The sequence below is a fragment of the Eucyclogobius newberryi genome, unplaced genomic scaffold (assembly GCF_026437365.1).
Source record: "Eucyclogobius newberryi isolate DKJ021-1_F unplaced genomic scaffold, fEucNew1.0.hap1 SCAF_10, whole genome shotgun sequence".
NCBI lineage: Eukaryota > Metazoa > Chordata > Actinopteri > Gobiiformes > Gobiidae > Eucyclogobius > Eucyclogobius newberryi.
Genome location: NW_027315724.1, coordinates 5,612,273 through 5,627,893, shown reverse-complemented (window position 1 = coordinate 5,627,893; position 15,621 = coordinate 5,612,273). Strand labels below are relative to the sequence as shown.

At 41.5% G+C, this 15,621-nt stretch overlaps 1 protein-coding gene across 1 annotated transcript in view; it reads left to right on the top strand.

Moving 5' to 3' along the window:
* The first annotated feature begins 928 nt into the window (after positions 1-928).
* The window catches only part of gbe1b (glucan (1,4-alpha-), branching enzyme 1b), a 202,699-nt gene continuing 188,006 nt past the window's right edge, over positions 929-15,621 (top strand). Inside the window, exon 1 of the mRNA XM_072460189.1 lies at positions 929-1,158. Coding sequence (XP_072316290.1) covers positions 944-1,158 — 215 coding nt within the window. The 5' untranslated portion in view covers positions 929-943. The remainder of the gene's footprint in view (positions 1,159-15,621) is intronic.

Sequence of the window (15,621 nt, the reverse complement as noted above, 5' to 3'; positions counted from 1 at the left end):
TATACTTAGTCAGCTGAAAATATATGGAATGTATATAATATGTAAGGAGCACAAACAAGTAATATAGTATACATCCAAATACAACATTCACCTACGAGGCATATTATCAAAAATATATGAACCATCATGTTCTTTGATGAAGACAAACGGCACCCTTCAAAAAGGCATCCAATCTACAAATGACTTTAGTCTTTTCTGACTGAAACAAATATATATGATTGCACTTTGGCACATTTTTCAAATACAATATAGTAATATATTTTTTTCTCTTAGTTTCAAAATGTGACAGCTAAGGGTGTCTAGATGATTAGGTAATCAATAATTGTGATTGTTTAGGACAATATAATTGCAAGGACTAAAACTAGTAATTGTGACTATTTTATAAATGTAATTTTTTATTGGTTGAAATATGAAATCTAAATGAATTTTGGACATTGAAAAATGTTCAATTTTAACTCAACAATGAATAAAAAAGTAGGTTTTCTACTTTAAGAATTACATATATATATATATATATATATATATAAAATCTGATTTAGAACGCTACACATAACAACAAATGACAAACTTCAACGTTAAAACATATAATAATATCATTAGTTTTGCCTCCCATCAAAATCTGATGACTTAAAGGCATCGATTTACCATAGCACTTTGAGCTTTCCTTCAAATGTAAACTTCATAAACTCGTATCGCCAACTTTTATTCTCTATCCCGTTAATTCAACAAACCCACTTGACCCACGTTTGATTTGAACAGCAGCCTCCGCCAAACACGCGCCCTGGACGTGAGCTTAAAGTTACAGATAGTTTGAAAACTCCTCCTCTCATGGCTCATCTCCAGCTGGACACTAAAGGAGACAAAGGCCGGCCCTGGCACGGACACTGCCGGACACACCCACCCACGCGGTGCCCGGAGGGTATTTAAGGCCTGCGCGGACGACATGCTGCCCAGCTTCACCCGTGCCACCGCCAGAGCCAGAGCCAGAGCCAGACAGCGGGCATCAGACGCCACAAGCACCGGCAGCAGCACTCGATTGCTCCGGTCTGAAGGAGCCATGGCAGAGGCAGACGAGGATGGGATTGCACCCACTGAGTTCAAAGGTCTTCTACAAATGGACCCCTACCTAAAGCCCTACGTGAAAGACTTCAAGCGCAGGTAAAACTCTGGCAAATACAGCGGTTTATGTCTTTTTTTTTGCATGCGTCATTCCAAAACTAGCCCGCGCTGAAGCTACATGCTAAAGCTAAGACGTGGCTAGCTGTCTGACACAATAACAACACGTTTCAGAGGTCTTTCCCCACAACACGAGTCACCTTGAGTTCACGTTTGACATTTTGAGTGAGGGGAGGTTTGGTGAACGCCCCCCTGCCACGGCGGGGGCAGCCACAGCGGGGCGTTGAGGCTGTGCTTGCGGGGATTGTGCGGCTGTTTCCCCGCTAAACTGGAGTGAATGAACCGCTAACTCAAGACACAGCGGAGATGCACGTGCGCAGTTCAGCGTCCAGTGTTTGACAGTTCAGCGGTGACGCGCGTGTTACGTAGCCTGCTGTTTACAACCGGGCTATGCGATGTTAGCCGCTGGCGTCTGTGTTGGGAACTTAACTAAAAATAAATCAATCAAATGGGCTAGTTCCTGAAACTTTATAGCATTTGACGTCCATTGACGAAGTGAACAAATGGTTACTGGTTGTGGCTGTGTCTATATGCGGATTTCTGGACCATTAACATTATTTAAAGACATGCAAACGTAAAATGTGTTGTGAGTATGTGATGGACCATGAGTAGAAAAATCTGATAATAATCAGATTTTGAGTGTCATGTAACAGCGGCCACTGTTTACATGAAGACAAACGTTATTTTTTTTATCACTGTAGTCTGTGGGGGAAATGGCAGTTGCAGATACAATTTGAGAGTCGACGTGGAAGATGAGTCAAAAAATTTAAAATATCACAGTGTCGTTTTGAAGGAATGCAAAATAATAACGTCAATTATACTATCTCTAATCAAAACTAGATGATGTGCAATGGCTGAAGCCAATGTGAGTGCCTGCATTCTTGCGTAAAAGTAATACATGTGTGTAGTAAAGACTTTATTCTTTAGACTTCATTCTCTAGACTTCATTCTCTAGACTTCATACTTTAGACTTTATTCTCTAGACTTCATTCTCTAGACTTCATACTTTAGACTTTATTCTCTAGACTTTATTCTCTAGACTTTATTCTTTAGACTTTAAAGGTGCCATATCATGCTTTTTTTCACGTTTTGTAGTCTAGCCTAAGTGTATATTTGATAATAATAATAAGGGTTGTGCAACACCCATAACATAATGGTTAAGAAATATCACCCATACCTTGGACCCCCTCACCAACCCGGAAATGCAAACGGCTTGGTTTGATATTCGCCCCCACCCTTGCGAAGAGCGATCTGGCTCCCCCGCCCAACCCGTGACGTAGTCTCAGAGAGTGCGCGTGTGCCCCGCCCACCCGTGACGTAGTCTCAGAGAGTGTGTGTGTGCCCCGCCCACCCCGGAGACGGTGGGGGTGTAAACAATCTAACTCGATAATCACGTTTTCGATTCTAGCCGCGGTGAAAGACGACAGGGCCGGTCCTGACTATAGAGAGCATTCACGTGACGTCACACGGCCGCCCCCCACGCTCCCCCCATGTCCCCCCCCCCCCACGCTCCCCCCACGCTCCCCCAGGCTCTTGGCTGTCATCAGTGCTTGTCTCCCCATACAAGCCCATTCTATACCAGAGTTTTTCTGCTTCGATTTACGACAAAACACGGCTCAAAGAGGCCCAAAACTTCAATAATGATATCACACTCTTTACTATTATCACAATGGTGACGGTTTATGTGGCAGTTGATGCAGCAACCGGGAAAATAAACGGAGAGAAGTTCTATCCGATACCGAAAAACCCGGAAATAAGAGCGTGATGGACATACTTTTTTATATAGCTCTAGCTCTCGCTCTCGCTCTCTCTCTCTGTGTTCTGCGCACTCTGTAGAATTAACATCAGTTTTATTTAGGCTCAAAATAGACTCTTTGTTGATCTGAAGCTCAATCGGTCACTCACTCGCGCGGAGGGAGCGGCGCACGGCGGAGCTGACAGCTGTTCAGCCTGGTGGAGGTGACTGAACCCCGGGCATGCAGCCTCATGCACCGCTGTCTGCGCTGGAGCTCCGGATATATATCATACGTCATAAGGCGCTGGTACAGCTGGCAGCCCGGTGTAAACGCTCTCTCCTTTCTCACACTTATTGTGCTTTATCTCCTATATTTTGTAAATATAGTTAGTATATTTTTTCTATTTTACTGTACGATAGGGACACGCGCTGGAATAGTTTTTTAATTCAACTGTTTTTGACTTTTTTCGGCTGGATTTGAGCGTTTTTCGTTGCGTTCGTTGTGTTGTTGTGACGTGAGCTAGCTCCGAGCGAGCCCACCAGCCCCCCCCCCCCCCCCCCCCGCGCGCCGTCCGGCCGCGCTAAAGTACGACGTGTCGTCGGTACACGTTTATATACACGTTTATATGAAAGAGGAACTTCACGAACGATCGGGACACGCACTGGAATCGCTTTAAATTAACTTGTTTTGACTTTATTCGGCTGGATTGAGTGTTTTCGTCGTGTCGTTGCGATGTGTCTTGGCTCTGAGTCCCCCGGCTCCGGCCCCGCCCCCCGGCTCCGGCTCCGGCCCCGCCCCCCCGGCTCCGGCCCCGCCCCCCGCCCGGCGCCGTACCGCGTTTACACAAAGGAGGAACTCATGAAACTGCGGAGAACAGTCATCTTACCCGGAGATCGTCACGTTATCCCGTCGCAATACTGACCTAACCTAATACTGATGTGCAATTCTGTCATATGTGCAATTACTGTGAAATTCATGTGCAATCTATGTGCTGTCGTGACACATTCATGTGCAATTACTGTCGTGACACATGCAATGGTATTTATTTATTTATTTGTCTATGGGAGTTTTTATTTATTTATAGGAGATCTTCTACTGAAAGTGTTTTTCAGACTTCCTATAAGTGATCTGTTCTTCTGTATCTACCTCTGTATCTACCTGCGTTGCACCAATGAAATTTCCCCATGTGGGACAATAAAGGAATATCTTATCTTATCTTATCTTATATATATATAAGTCTATCTGTTCTGCGGACGCTGTAGAATTAACATCAGTTTAGCACACATTTTGTTGATCTGAAGTTTTATCGGTTGTCGTTGACTGTTATGGTGACGCGTGCCTGCCCTTATGACGCGGTCTTGCACCCACCCGCCGTCAGTTTGGAGATTCGAGGAAAGGATATAGTCTGTACTATAGCTAAACACTGTGGGAATCAATCAAAAAAACACTCCGGGTACATATATGAAGCACAAATGGCAATGTAAGAAGGTTAAAAGCTCTGAAAAGTCGATTTTGCATGTTATGGGACCTTTAAGCTGAAGTAGTGCAATATTTGTGTAAAAGGTACTGCTTGCGTGTGTGTGTGTGTGTGTGTGTGTGTGTAAGCGTACTGCTTGTGTGTGTGTGTGTGTGTGTGTAAGAGTACTGCTTGTGTGTAAGTACTAATTTGTTGAATTGTGAATGTGTTGAAAGTGTTTTGAAGCGTGGAAAGTTGAACATTTGTTGAAAAACTGAATTGTGTTCAATGCCCCATTCATTTCAATGTGGAAAAGTACTGATACTTTTGCAATCAAATTACAAGCAAATGGCACCCCTAAGATGGTGAAGGCGATTGTAAAAAAAAAAAAACAGCAGAACAAATGGTGTCTGCTTTATGACGCACACGCACAATAATGAAAAATGGCCTTAAATCGTCTAATGCAAAAGGACATAAAGTTATATCTCTGCCATTGTGAGTTTTTGTGTGTGTGTGTGTGTGTGATATTTGAACCTTAATTTACAGGAGCATTCCTGATACATTTTATTATTATTATTATTAGTAGTAGTGGTATTAATATTATTATTATTAACAATACTAATAATACATTATATCTACATTATGCCCCCCAAAAAAGATATTCGATTTTGTTAATATTGCCTACCCCTTTTTGAGAATGACCATAAATGAGTCTACATTATTATGAGCTGACTATGTCCAAGCAGCCATAGATCCAAGTTATAATTTGTAAGTGAGTTTAAAATTATATGAGGCAAATCCTATCATTTTCTGCTCATTGGCTGCAGTTTTGAAATGGCAGTTTTGAAATGGGCTATGCTTTAACTGTCCTGTATTGCTTAACACTTACAACATATGCAGTTTACAACCGAACACCAAACCTGAGTTGACCTACCTTCCATTTAGGTGCTGGTGTTTGTAGGGCTGTCACAATGCACAGAATCACACAACCTGAAAAATACATTGTACAAGGAGTCCCAATGTGAAGCTGAGCACTGCATTTTTCCTTGTCTGCTTCGGTGAGTGCTTCCCTAATAGATCACATGTGCTTTTTATTTTCTTTACTTTTTGTGGATGAAAGCTAGTGAGGTCTGCCTGTATGTAGTCCTTCACTCGATTAATTAGTCGATGTCGTCTTAAGCTGAGGACTCACTGCATGAAATTTAGCCCGATTTTTGTTTCTATTTCGGGCGCACAGTCTCACTCCGTCATCACTATTGAGCTTAGTTTCAGCTGCTTCAGTCTCGTAGTGTGGAGACTGGACTCATGTTTGAATCGCCAAGTGTGCGCCGCAGACGGACTAGACTCCAGTCGCAGGCATTCTTAAAAGTCCACATGTTTGACTCGGGTACAAAAGAATGTTTACTGACACTACAGCGCATGCGGAGCCCAGCAGCCAGTTTAAAGGGGCAGAGCTTAAACTTTCCATTTTCATCCTAACAGAACAATGCACAAACCATGTTAACAGCAAGATGTATGTTATGTTCCTGTCTAAACGTATGATAAATGATACAGAAAGTGCACGTATCACAGAGCTGAAGCGCTACTAAACGCTCACCTCGTCCTCCTCCTCTGATGCGGCTCACGTCTGTCTCATAAATGATCCAAATCGTCTGATAAAATCCACAAGAAACATGTCCAACTTCTCCTGTGTCACTACTTTCTTTTAATGTCCATTTTAGAGAATCCTGAGTGAGTTGGAATCACTGGCGCCACAACTTTGAACGGTTTTGAGAAACGCTACTAAATGAAGCGTTCATAAATTGCTACCTTTAGTTCTTATAGACTTTAACAATGTTTTTGTGTATGATGCAATGATTGTACTCTGTCGGGTCAAAGTTTATTCTTAGACCCATTATTTTTGAGGCTTATAAGGATTTCTGTGGGTTTTCTGTGAAATATTACCGATTTAGAGAGCTTTTACCAATGCAGAGGACTTTTCTTTAGTGGATTTTCTTTATCTTGCTGATTAAAGCTTGGCTGCTCTTCTTGCTTGTGATCTATTGCAGAGCATGACACGGCACCTTTCTCTTGTAACATGATCCCATAATGTGTAAATGTGTGCAGTTGTTTTGTATGGTGAGCTCGTACGTAGCTACCGTTTACCTAAAGAGAAGTGTTATTTTAGGTAAGTGCTGTGACCTTGCGTCCTCACCTGACTTTGCACAGTAACCGCTGAAGGTAAACACGCTGCTGCTGGATTACAACACTGCGCTCTCGGAAACGGCTCCAAGCTCTGTTTGATCTTGTCTGCAAATCAATTTTACTGAAGAGGTTGTTGAGGCCAGGAGAGATGACACAGTGCTATTTTAGAAATGTCATTTCTAGGTATGTTGTGTTTGTTGCAAGTATTGTAATTATTCTTGTTCATAATTGCTTGAGTTTAGAACCTCAAGTTACAGAATGAGGACATCTATCAAATTAGGGCTGCAAATATTTATCGAGTAAATTGAGGAATTCGATTACAAAAAAGCGTTGATTATTTTATTGCCTTGATGATTTGTTTAATTTACATTTTTAATTAAAACAATGTGAATCTGTGGTGTGTGTGGAGCGCATGGAACGCCTTGTGGTACTTTCGTTTCACACGGAGCTTGTTCCGCGCAGACCTGCAGCAACTAAAGCACAACAGGGGAGGAGAGCGGCGTGTTTTAAACTTAGGAGTGCGACCAGGAAGCAGAGTTGTTGTGTGAAAGAACAGAGAGGACTTTGATTATGAAACAAAGTCTGTGACGACAGAGGCTAAAGTGAACTGCACACGGAGCTAATGCTGAGAAATGTCTGTTACAGCTCAGAACACACTGGCCTCACTCAACATAAGAAACATTGTTCTATGACCTTAAATGCAAATCAACTTTTAACTGATTGTAGTTGTAAAGCTGATTTATTCTTAATCACAAAAGCATAGGACATGGTGGACAGGTTGTCGAGGTTTTCATTCGGTGTTTTGGTTCTCGAGACAATCAGAAAGCCGAATGAGCCAGATGTGAGGCTCTCATTTGGTTTGCTAGTTTCAGTGTCTAGTTTCAGTTGCTTTCAAACTCTTAATGACTTTTTAGCTCCTTCTGAATACCTGAAGTTGGCGAGGAACTGCGTAAGTCAAATCGGATGCACATCAACACATCATGATGACGACGACAGTCTGCTCCGTTAGGAAAGATTTGGGAAAAGGAACCTGATGCTTTAACAGAGCCATAAACCAAACTATTTAAAAATACTGAAATAAAAGCTTTTAATGGTTTAGTAATTGCGCATATTCAGAAACGAAGCCTAAAGACACATGGGTAATTTGCATAAAGTCTGCTGATGGTGTCTGTGCACCGTTATGACGCACTGAAGAACAGGATTTGGTGGAATAATTGTTCTTTCTGCGACAGAGGCTTTGCTGCTCATGGTGAGTCTGGACAACGTTTTATTATTTTATTCTTGAACAGCAGCAGTTTTACTCGTGAGACGGCTCTCGGGTCATTTCTGTGCATTCAATGTCACTTAAATCCACGTCGTAGTCCATGTTGTGGCTGATCTAGTTGTGAATAAACCGCTGCAGGGACAAGCCTACCTTTAAACTGAGAAGGAGAAACATATAAAGCACAGTTCAGTTGGGATTATTGGTACCTTTTTTTTACTCCTTTTTAAGAGCACACGCTACAATTTACAAGCAACCAATTATAAATGAAAGAAGTTGAACAGAATGTGCTACTATAAACCTTAAATGTTCGTTTTAACAACATAAATAAATAATAATTGTAATAATGAATACATGATAAATGCATATTCCGAGTATCTCATACACAAAAAGTTATTTCTAATTCCTATCCAAACCCTGAGCTCTTGTTGTTCTTCCCCCCCAGTCTGAAGCCTCCTGTCTGCTTTCACACCTTCTGAGTTGACAGTGATTATTGTAGACTCAGTCAACCAGCAATCATTTTCCAGTTTTCTCTTTTTGTATTCGGCAACTCATGCTTGACATTATTGGAATTGTCAGAAAACGCTAATTATAATTTTCACACTCCACTATCTAGGGCTGATATTATTCTTATATTTTCTATTAAAATGACAGTGTGGAACTAATTTTACAGCGCGTCGGCTGAAGTTAAACCGACTGTGATTTTATGATGAACGGTAATTTTGGCACTTGACAGTTTCTAAATATTTTGTGGGTCTCGTATAAAGTTTAATGCTAATGTGTAAGGCAAAGGTCTCTGAACCCTACAGCGCCGTCCAGTCTGTTTGTGTCCAAGCAAACAATGGTGGCTTATAAATGACACAAAGTACTGTGTAACTGAGCTGATTTCTGCAGTATCAACACGTGCAGCACTAAACTGAGTTATATCATTTGTTCTGACTGATACGACATCAGCATAAATCTCCTCAGAGAACATGCATATCATTGTCTTGTTTGCTGACAAAGGTGAAGCTTTAGAATAATACATTTTTAAACAGAAAGCCATAAACCTAACCATAATACTTTCTAGTGTTTTGCAACTTTAAATTATGTTGTTGAAAATGTAATCTCTATAAACATACTACATTTTTATTTGCATACATGCTTGGATCTACATATTGTCTTGCTGACATGTTCTCATATCCATGTCTGCAGCAGGCTCCTGTGTGGGGTGTGGTTCGTATCCTGCAGAGTGTCTCCTTCACATCTTCACACAGCATGACTCCCCGGTCTCTGTTGCACATGAAGATCACACATTATATTGCATGTAGAGCTGTGCTGTGTGAATGTTAATTCCTGAGGAGCCCCTGGTGTTTGTCGCCTTGTAGCCCAAACATTGTGTGATGTGCGCAGGTCGTGCGGAGTGGAATATTACGACTCCTTGCTCACAGGACCACGACACAAAACAACACAATGACCTGTGGAGGAAGTGGATAGTGTTCTTCTGGACTTGAAAAAAGAGAACCTAATGTGATCAGTGACAAACGGGGCCCAGGTGACTAGGACCCAAACGAATATTGGCAATATTGCGTCCACCTGGGCATGTTGTACATCGTTTTAAAGCTTGAACTTGAACTCCAGAATACAGAATTCTGGACTGACTCTGCACACCTGACTCTGCACACCTGACTGGGTGACAGGTGCGTTGGAGGAAAGGCACTTAGCTGAAGACTTCAGAAAAACACACTCGTCTTCTGAGATGATGTAGTGCAGCTCCAGAGTGACGCTCATGTTTGTGTGGCTCTGACCATTCGTGGCTCTGACCATTCGTGGCTCTGACTTGAGGCAGAGCTGGATTCAAATACTCTGAACTCGGCTACAAAGTCATGAATAAAAGTTAACTTCCGCACAAAGCACACCAGTGACAACATAGGACTTTTCATCAAAGTGTCAGTGTGGAGAAGATACTTTTCTGGTCAGCTAACATTAGCACACACGCTGCTACTGCTGTTGTCAACAACATACTGGATTATATTTGCTACGGACAATTGCCTGGACTAAGGATTAGATGAATTTTAAATGAATAGAGCCTGACACTTTTTATAATTGGCGGCTAATAAACTATTTTGTTTTACATTATTAAATATATCTGTGGTTCTATCGGGCCCCCAAAATCCATATCAGTACAGGTGACTCCGGTCATCCAGCCCATCCCACAGAATGATGGATTCACACTGTAAAATTTCAGGTTCCAGGCCTGCTGTAAATAATTTTAATAGGGATGAAAATGTAAGCAGTAAAATGCATTTGGTGAATGCAGAGATGATTGTTATAATATCATTACAGTGCACAAGGATTACACTCTTCTACAAGAAATTATCTCTGCCGTCCGTCTGAGACTGATGCCTGAAAAGGGTGACAATGCTGCAGATTTGGAACCCCCAACCACTAATCACAAAAGCTATGTTATTAGGTTATAAAATGTCAATAAGGCATATGAAGTAGGTAGAGGCAATTTCACAACTGTTACCCAGCAACCATACTGTAAAATAATATATAATTACACATTATTTATGAACTGACAAATAATAATACATGAACAACTTGTATTGTCATTAAAGGGTTGTTTAAACAGTCAGCAAAATGTGTCTAATGTGTGTAAATTGTTCCTGAATGTTGCCTATTGATGACATTATGGGGATTACTTTCAGAACTCTGCACTACTTCCTGTCATTTTCAGCTTGTATTTTCAAAGTTGACTGTTTATATAACAAACGATAATAAATATTTGCATAATTAGAAAAACTGTACTTTTTGTAATCCATCCAATCATCAAATGTAAGTCTGTAAAAGCTGTCATCTGTAGCGTGAAGCCAGGCCGTGCCCAGTCCCATGCGGTGCTGCTGAGCTTTGAGCGAGGGGCGCAGAGGCTAAAGCTCAGAGGTGAGCGGCGTGTCATGGCTAACAGCGCTAACGCTCATCTCAAGTTGTTGAACTCTTCTTCACACCGACAAGGGCTTGGGATACACTTAAAAGTATTCTAGCAGATCTGACAACTTTTCAGGGGATTTTAGGGATTTTATGGAGTTTGAAAGGGTTAGGTTTTCTGTGTGTAGCGGTATAGTGTCTATATTAAAGGCAAGTACACAATATTTTTAAGACGCACTATGCATAATCAACTTTCTAGCGCTTAACCATGTGATGATTAACTAACATGCTTATTTTTTTCATTATTTTATAATAAAAAGGAAGGACAACTAGCGTGCTAATAGTGCACTTCCTGGTTTGTAGAGAATGAAAATACCTTATGGGGTCTAACAAATTTGAGGTCATTACGTGAAAAAAAGTGATCTCTTTTTTTTTAAAGCGGTTCATTAACTAGGACCACTGCACCGCAAAGATGTGCAAATAACTGATTTATTGATGTGAGATGGACACTGATCCATGGCAGCTCAAACTGCAGACTAATGGCTCAATGGGACTCAATGTGGGGGGCTCCGTCTCGGCGATTTGCCAAGCCAATTCAGGACCCCCAAACTAATGAGTTAATAAAAGATGAGTGAGCGTTCTGGACACCACTGATGGTTGTGACTTAAGTAGTCCAGTATTGACCAAGGGCTGCATTTTATGAATTTCGCCTTTACTGCGGAGGAAGCTGCACGATGCACAAGAGTGAACCGAATAGTGTCCTGATGATAAACCAGAGATGGATCAAAGTATATGTTTAAACCAAGACCTGGACGCGATTGCCCATTTCCTTCTGGAAGAGGGGATCATTGGCATCGACTCGGTCAGGTTCATAGACACTAGGGAAGGAGGTGAGGCGGAATAAATAAAAAGGAAGGGATGATCAGATGCTTCTCCGTAGTGTGAATATGTGTGAATCGGAGCAGCGTGGCTAGCGAAGCATGGAGCAGCATTCTCTGAGCAGCGTGGATCGGAGTAGCGTGTGGGTTAAACATTGCATACTAGCATGGTCTTGGTTTTGAGTAGCAAGTGGATTCGGAGTACCATGCTCACGTTCGGTTCAGAGTAGCATGCCGGCGTGGGTTCAGTTCGGAGAAGCATGCCGGCGTTCTGGTCGCTTCGGACTGGCGTGCCGGCGTTCTGGTCGCTTCGGACTGGCGTGCCGGCGTTCTGGTCGCTTCGGACTGGCGTGCCGGCGTTCTGGTCGCTTCGGACTGGCGTGCCGGCGTTCTGGTCGCTTCGGAGTGGTGTGCTGGCGTGGGTTCGGTTCGGAGTAGCATGCCGGCGTTCTGTTCGGAGAAGCATCAGCGCAGCAGTTTTCAAAATGGAAGTCAGCTGACTAGTTAAAAAAAAAAAAAAAAAAAAAATCGTTTTAGATCAATATTCTGATTTAAAATGTCCAAAAACCACACTATATGAAGTTGACAAATCCTCCAATGACTCTGCACTGACCTTTGACTTACACACACATTTGGGATGAATAAAGTACCTACCGTACCTAACTATATAACATGTCTTCTTCCATTGATGTAGGACACATTTAGGAACATCTCTGGAAATATTATGATTGGTTTGTATGGTTAGGTCACTAAAGCTAATTAATCCAAAATCAACAAAAAGCCTGTAGATTAATGCCCTTGTTTCATCTTGTGCAAAATTAGATCTCTTTTGTTCGCGTTTCCTAAAATGTTCAGTGTGCTGTCCACGTCTGATCAGGATCTCATTACTTATTCTTTGTCTGCAGGCTGCTGTTTGGTGCATATTCTCAGGATGCTGGCCTCAGATTGGTTTGAACACACAGAGCTGATGCATTCTGATGGTAGTTCCTCGTCTCTGTTGACTACATTTATTATTTACCCTTCCTGTCCTCCTGCCTGCACAAGTGACGCTAGCATCTCGCAGCTCTGGCATCGTGGATCTCCTAAATTGGACCAAATGAAAGTTTGGAGCTTTGGACTGCTGCATTTTAAGGCAAAATTCAGAGTTTGTCGTTGACTGATTTTCAAAATGAAAAGCCAGTCGTGCAATTTACAGAAAACGTATGCTTTTTTTTTCTGCCTAGTTCTAATATTAAACTTTTTTTTTATATCACAATCTCGATTTATCATAACTTAGTGAGCCAGCCACTCTTACATTCTGATTCAGTGTTTTGGTCATCAACTAGTTGGCAATAATTATTTTAATTTGTATTACTTGACTAGTCAAACGATTATTTGTATTGTACTTTGAGACTTATAAAATACATTTTTAACCAAATAAAGGTTGAAATAAGGTGACTGAAGGCTTGTAGATGGAGAATGTTAATGTTAATAATGGATGCCCCCGTCTTTGTTGTAAACCTGCTTGTATGTATGTTAGGGTCTGTATAGTCTAGCTAACATTCCCATTTTTCAACATTTTTTTTGCAGTCGACTAGTCAGGATTAGTCTGTGATTGGTAGGACTACAGCAATTATTTGTCACTTATTTGTAGGTCTCCTGACGATAAAAACAGACTAATCCCAACACAATCATAGTAATGTTCTCAGAAGCAGCAGATGGCTTCAGTTACCTCTTAATGGCACATATGAAGCACATATCCTACCCCTGCATGTATTTCCAAACACCGTACCTTCAGTTTTCTTCTTCTGTCCCAAGCTTGCATGAACAAGTCCTTTCCTTCAACATGTTCTTAGTATAGATCCTTATAATTGGTGATGTGTGAAGCACTTCTCTTTGAAGGCTGATGCTGGAGGGTCAGAATAGCACAAGGTTAGTTCTCCGCTTTCATTTCTCCGTCTGAATGAGCTTCTGGAAGCTATGACATAGATTTACTTTTTGCAAAAGCTCCAGTGTTTAAGTCTAACCTTGTGAAACTATGCAAATTATAAAATGTTATTCCTCCAGTGTTTTGAAGATAAATTCTCTTGGAAGTTTTGCCGTGTCGGGTTTTGTCACGTCTCAGTGACTTCAGTTCTAATCATCCTCTTTAGGGTCACTGTTAATCTTAGGCCTCTGGTGCTTTTATGTTATGTTGACGCGTCACCAACACACACTGTCACTCGTTTTATGTAGGATTCATGTAGGATGTGACTGATCATCAGTTGGTTTAAGACCCAAATATGACATAGACAAGTCCGTCCCCTTAAATGCCATAAATGTTGGCCTCATTACCTAAAACCTCTTCCTCATCAAACCCTGACCGTTCTTTGCCGTGGTTATGAAGGTACATGTATATCTTTGCTTAAACTCTGATTATGCTTCGATAAATCCTTCATTTGTTAAGAGACCTTTTTGAAGTGTTCGTTCCCATTGATTCCTATAAATTCCCATGTAAATATTCCAACTTTGAAAATTCCTGAAATATTGCAACCGGAGTTCTAGCTATAGATGTCAAAATTAACCAGTTTTTCAATTATCTCAAATGTATGGCTAAGGCTTTTTGTTTCCTACGGCATACAGCGGTCTCCAGGCGCAACATGAGTCACGTGACCAATGGGGATCCAATAGATAAATAAATCCAATAAAATTGCAATATTTCCCCTCACAATAATTGTGACTCTTAAAGGCGGTATGGACGATTTTTCGGCGATTTGAGAACGCAGGCGGAAGTGCACATGCCACTCCCCCGTGTGGACTGATACAACACACACGTGCGTTTGTTTATTAGCGCATCGCATCGCTCGTCTCCCGTAGATTTCTGTCCACTTCTGAGTCAGCTCGAACGGTCTTTCTCAGTCTTCATTTTGCCCCGTACACTGAGGGAACTATATTATGATAGATCCATGCGCTTAGACACGTGGGGACGAACCGCACGCGGCTGCAGGTGAGCGGTAGGTGCGTTTTATGATTGATACGTGGCAGGACAAATGATTTATCCACGCCACGAGGAAATATGATAAAAAATTTGCTGAAAAAAATCGTCCATTCCACCTTTTTAAGTTTGATATTGTGACATCCCTCGTCCTAGAATTCTGATTATTCACTGCCAGAGCAAAGTTTTGCCGTCATTGCAATGCAAACAACAATTAACATGCTAACAGGGCACATCCTCATTCTGTGACAATAAAACGCTCTTTAATTCACCGCAGACAGCACACAGCGGTCTCATGCAGCACTAATGTGGCTTGACTACATGGCAAACATCAGGTACAACTAGTTTAAGTGATGCTGCTTGAGGGCATATTAATAGGATAAACGTACTTGCACATATCAAAAACACTAACACATTTCAAGTGTTTTTGTGTGTGTGTGTAATTCCTGCCAAGTCAAGAAACCTCTTTTCTCAGCCCATGGCCTCCAGATAACGGTTATTTGATTGCTGAATTAGTTGACTGGTAGGTGCACATCGGCTTCTGCCTCCCGAAGTCATTTTTAAAAGAACAATATGATAGAACATATATTATCAAATCTAAAATATATACTATGCAAGACTGAGTTTGACATAGAAAGACAAAGTAAAGCAAAACCCTGTCTGTTTTCACTTTTGAGTTCCCATAAGCAGTCAGGTGAAATGTCTTGGGCTTTCACACCCTCCTGCTCTGACCCTTTTGTAGCAAACTGTGATCCATGCTACACTTTCCTGCACCTTGTAAAGCTGTGGTTTCACATTCATGAAATCTCTCTGGCTCTTGACACATTTTTGCAGGCATCTCTGGAGACTAGACTTTGTTTTTAGAAGGGCTTTTTTGAACTCGTCTGTTTTATCTGGCACCTTCCAAATCGTGTTCTGAGCCCCAACTGTGCCCACCGAGGACTGGCTTAGATCGTATTCACTGTAGTACTAGTTTGATCTTTATGGTTAAGATTTTATTGGGATGATTTCCATGTTCATCACTTAAAAATAAGACTGGAAAACGCTTGCGGTATGTGATGAATTCAGCT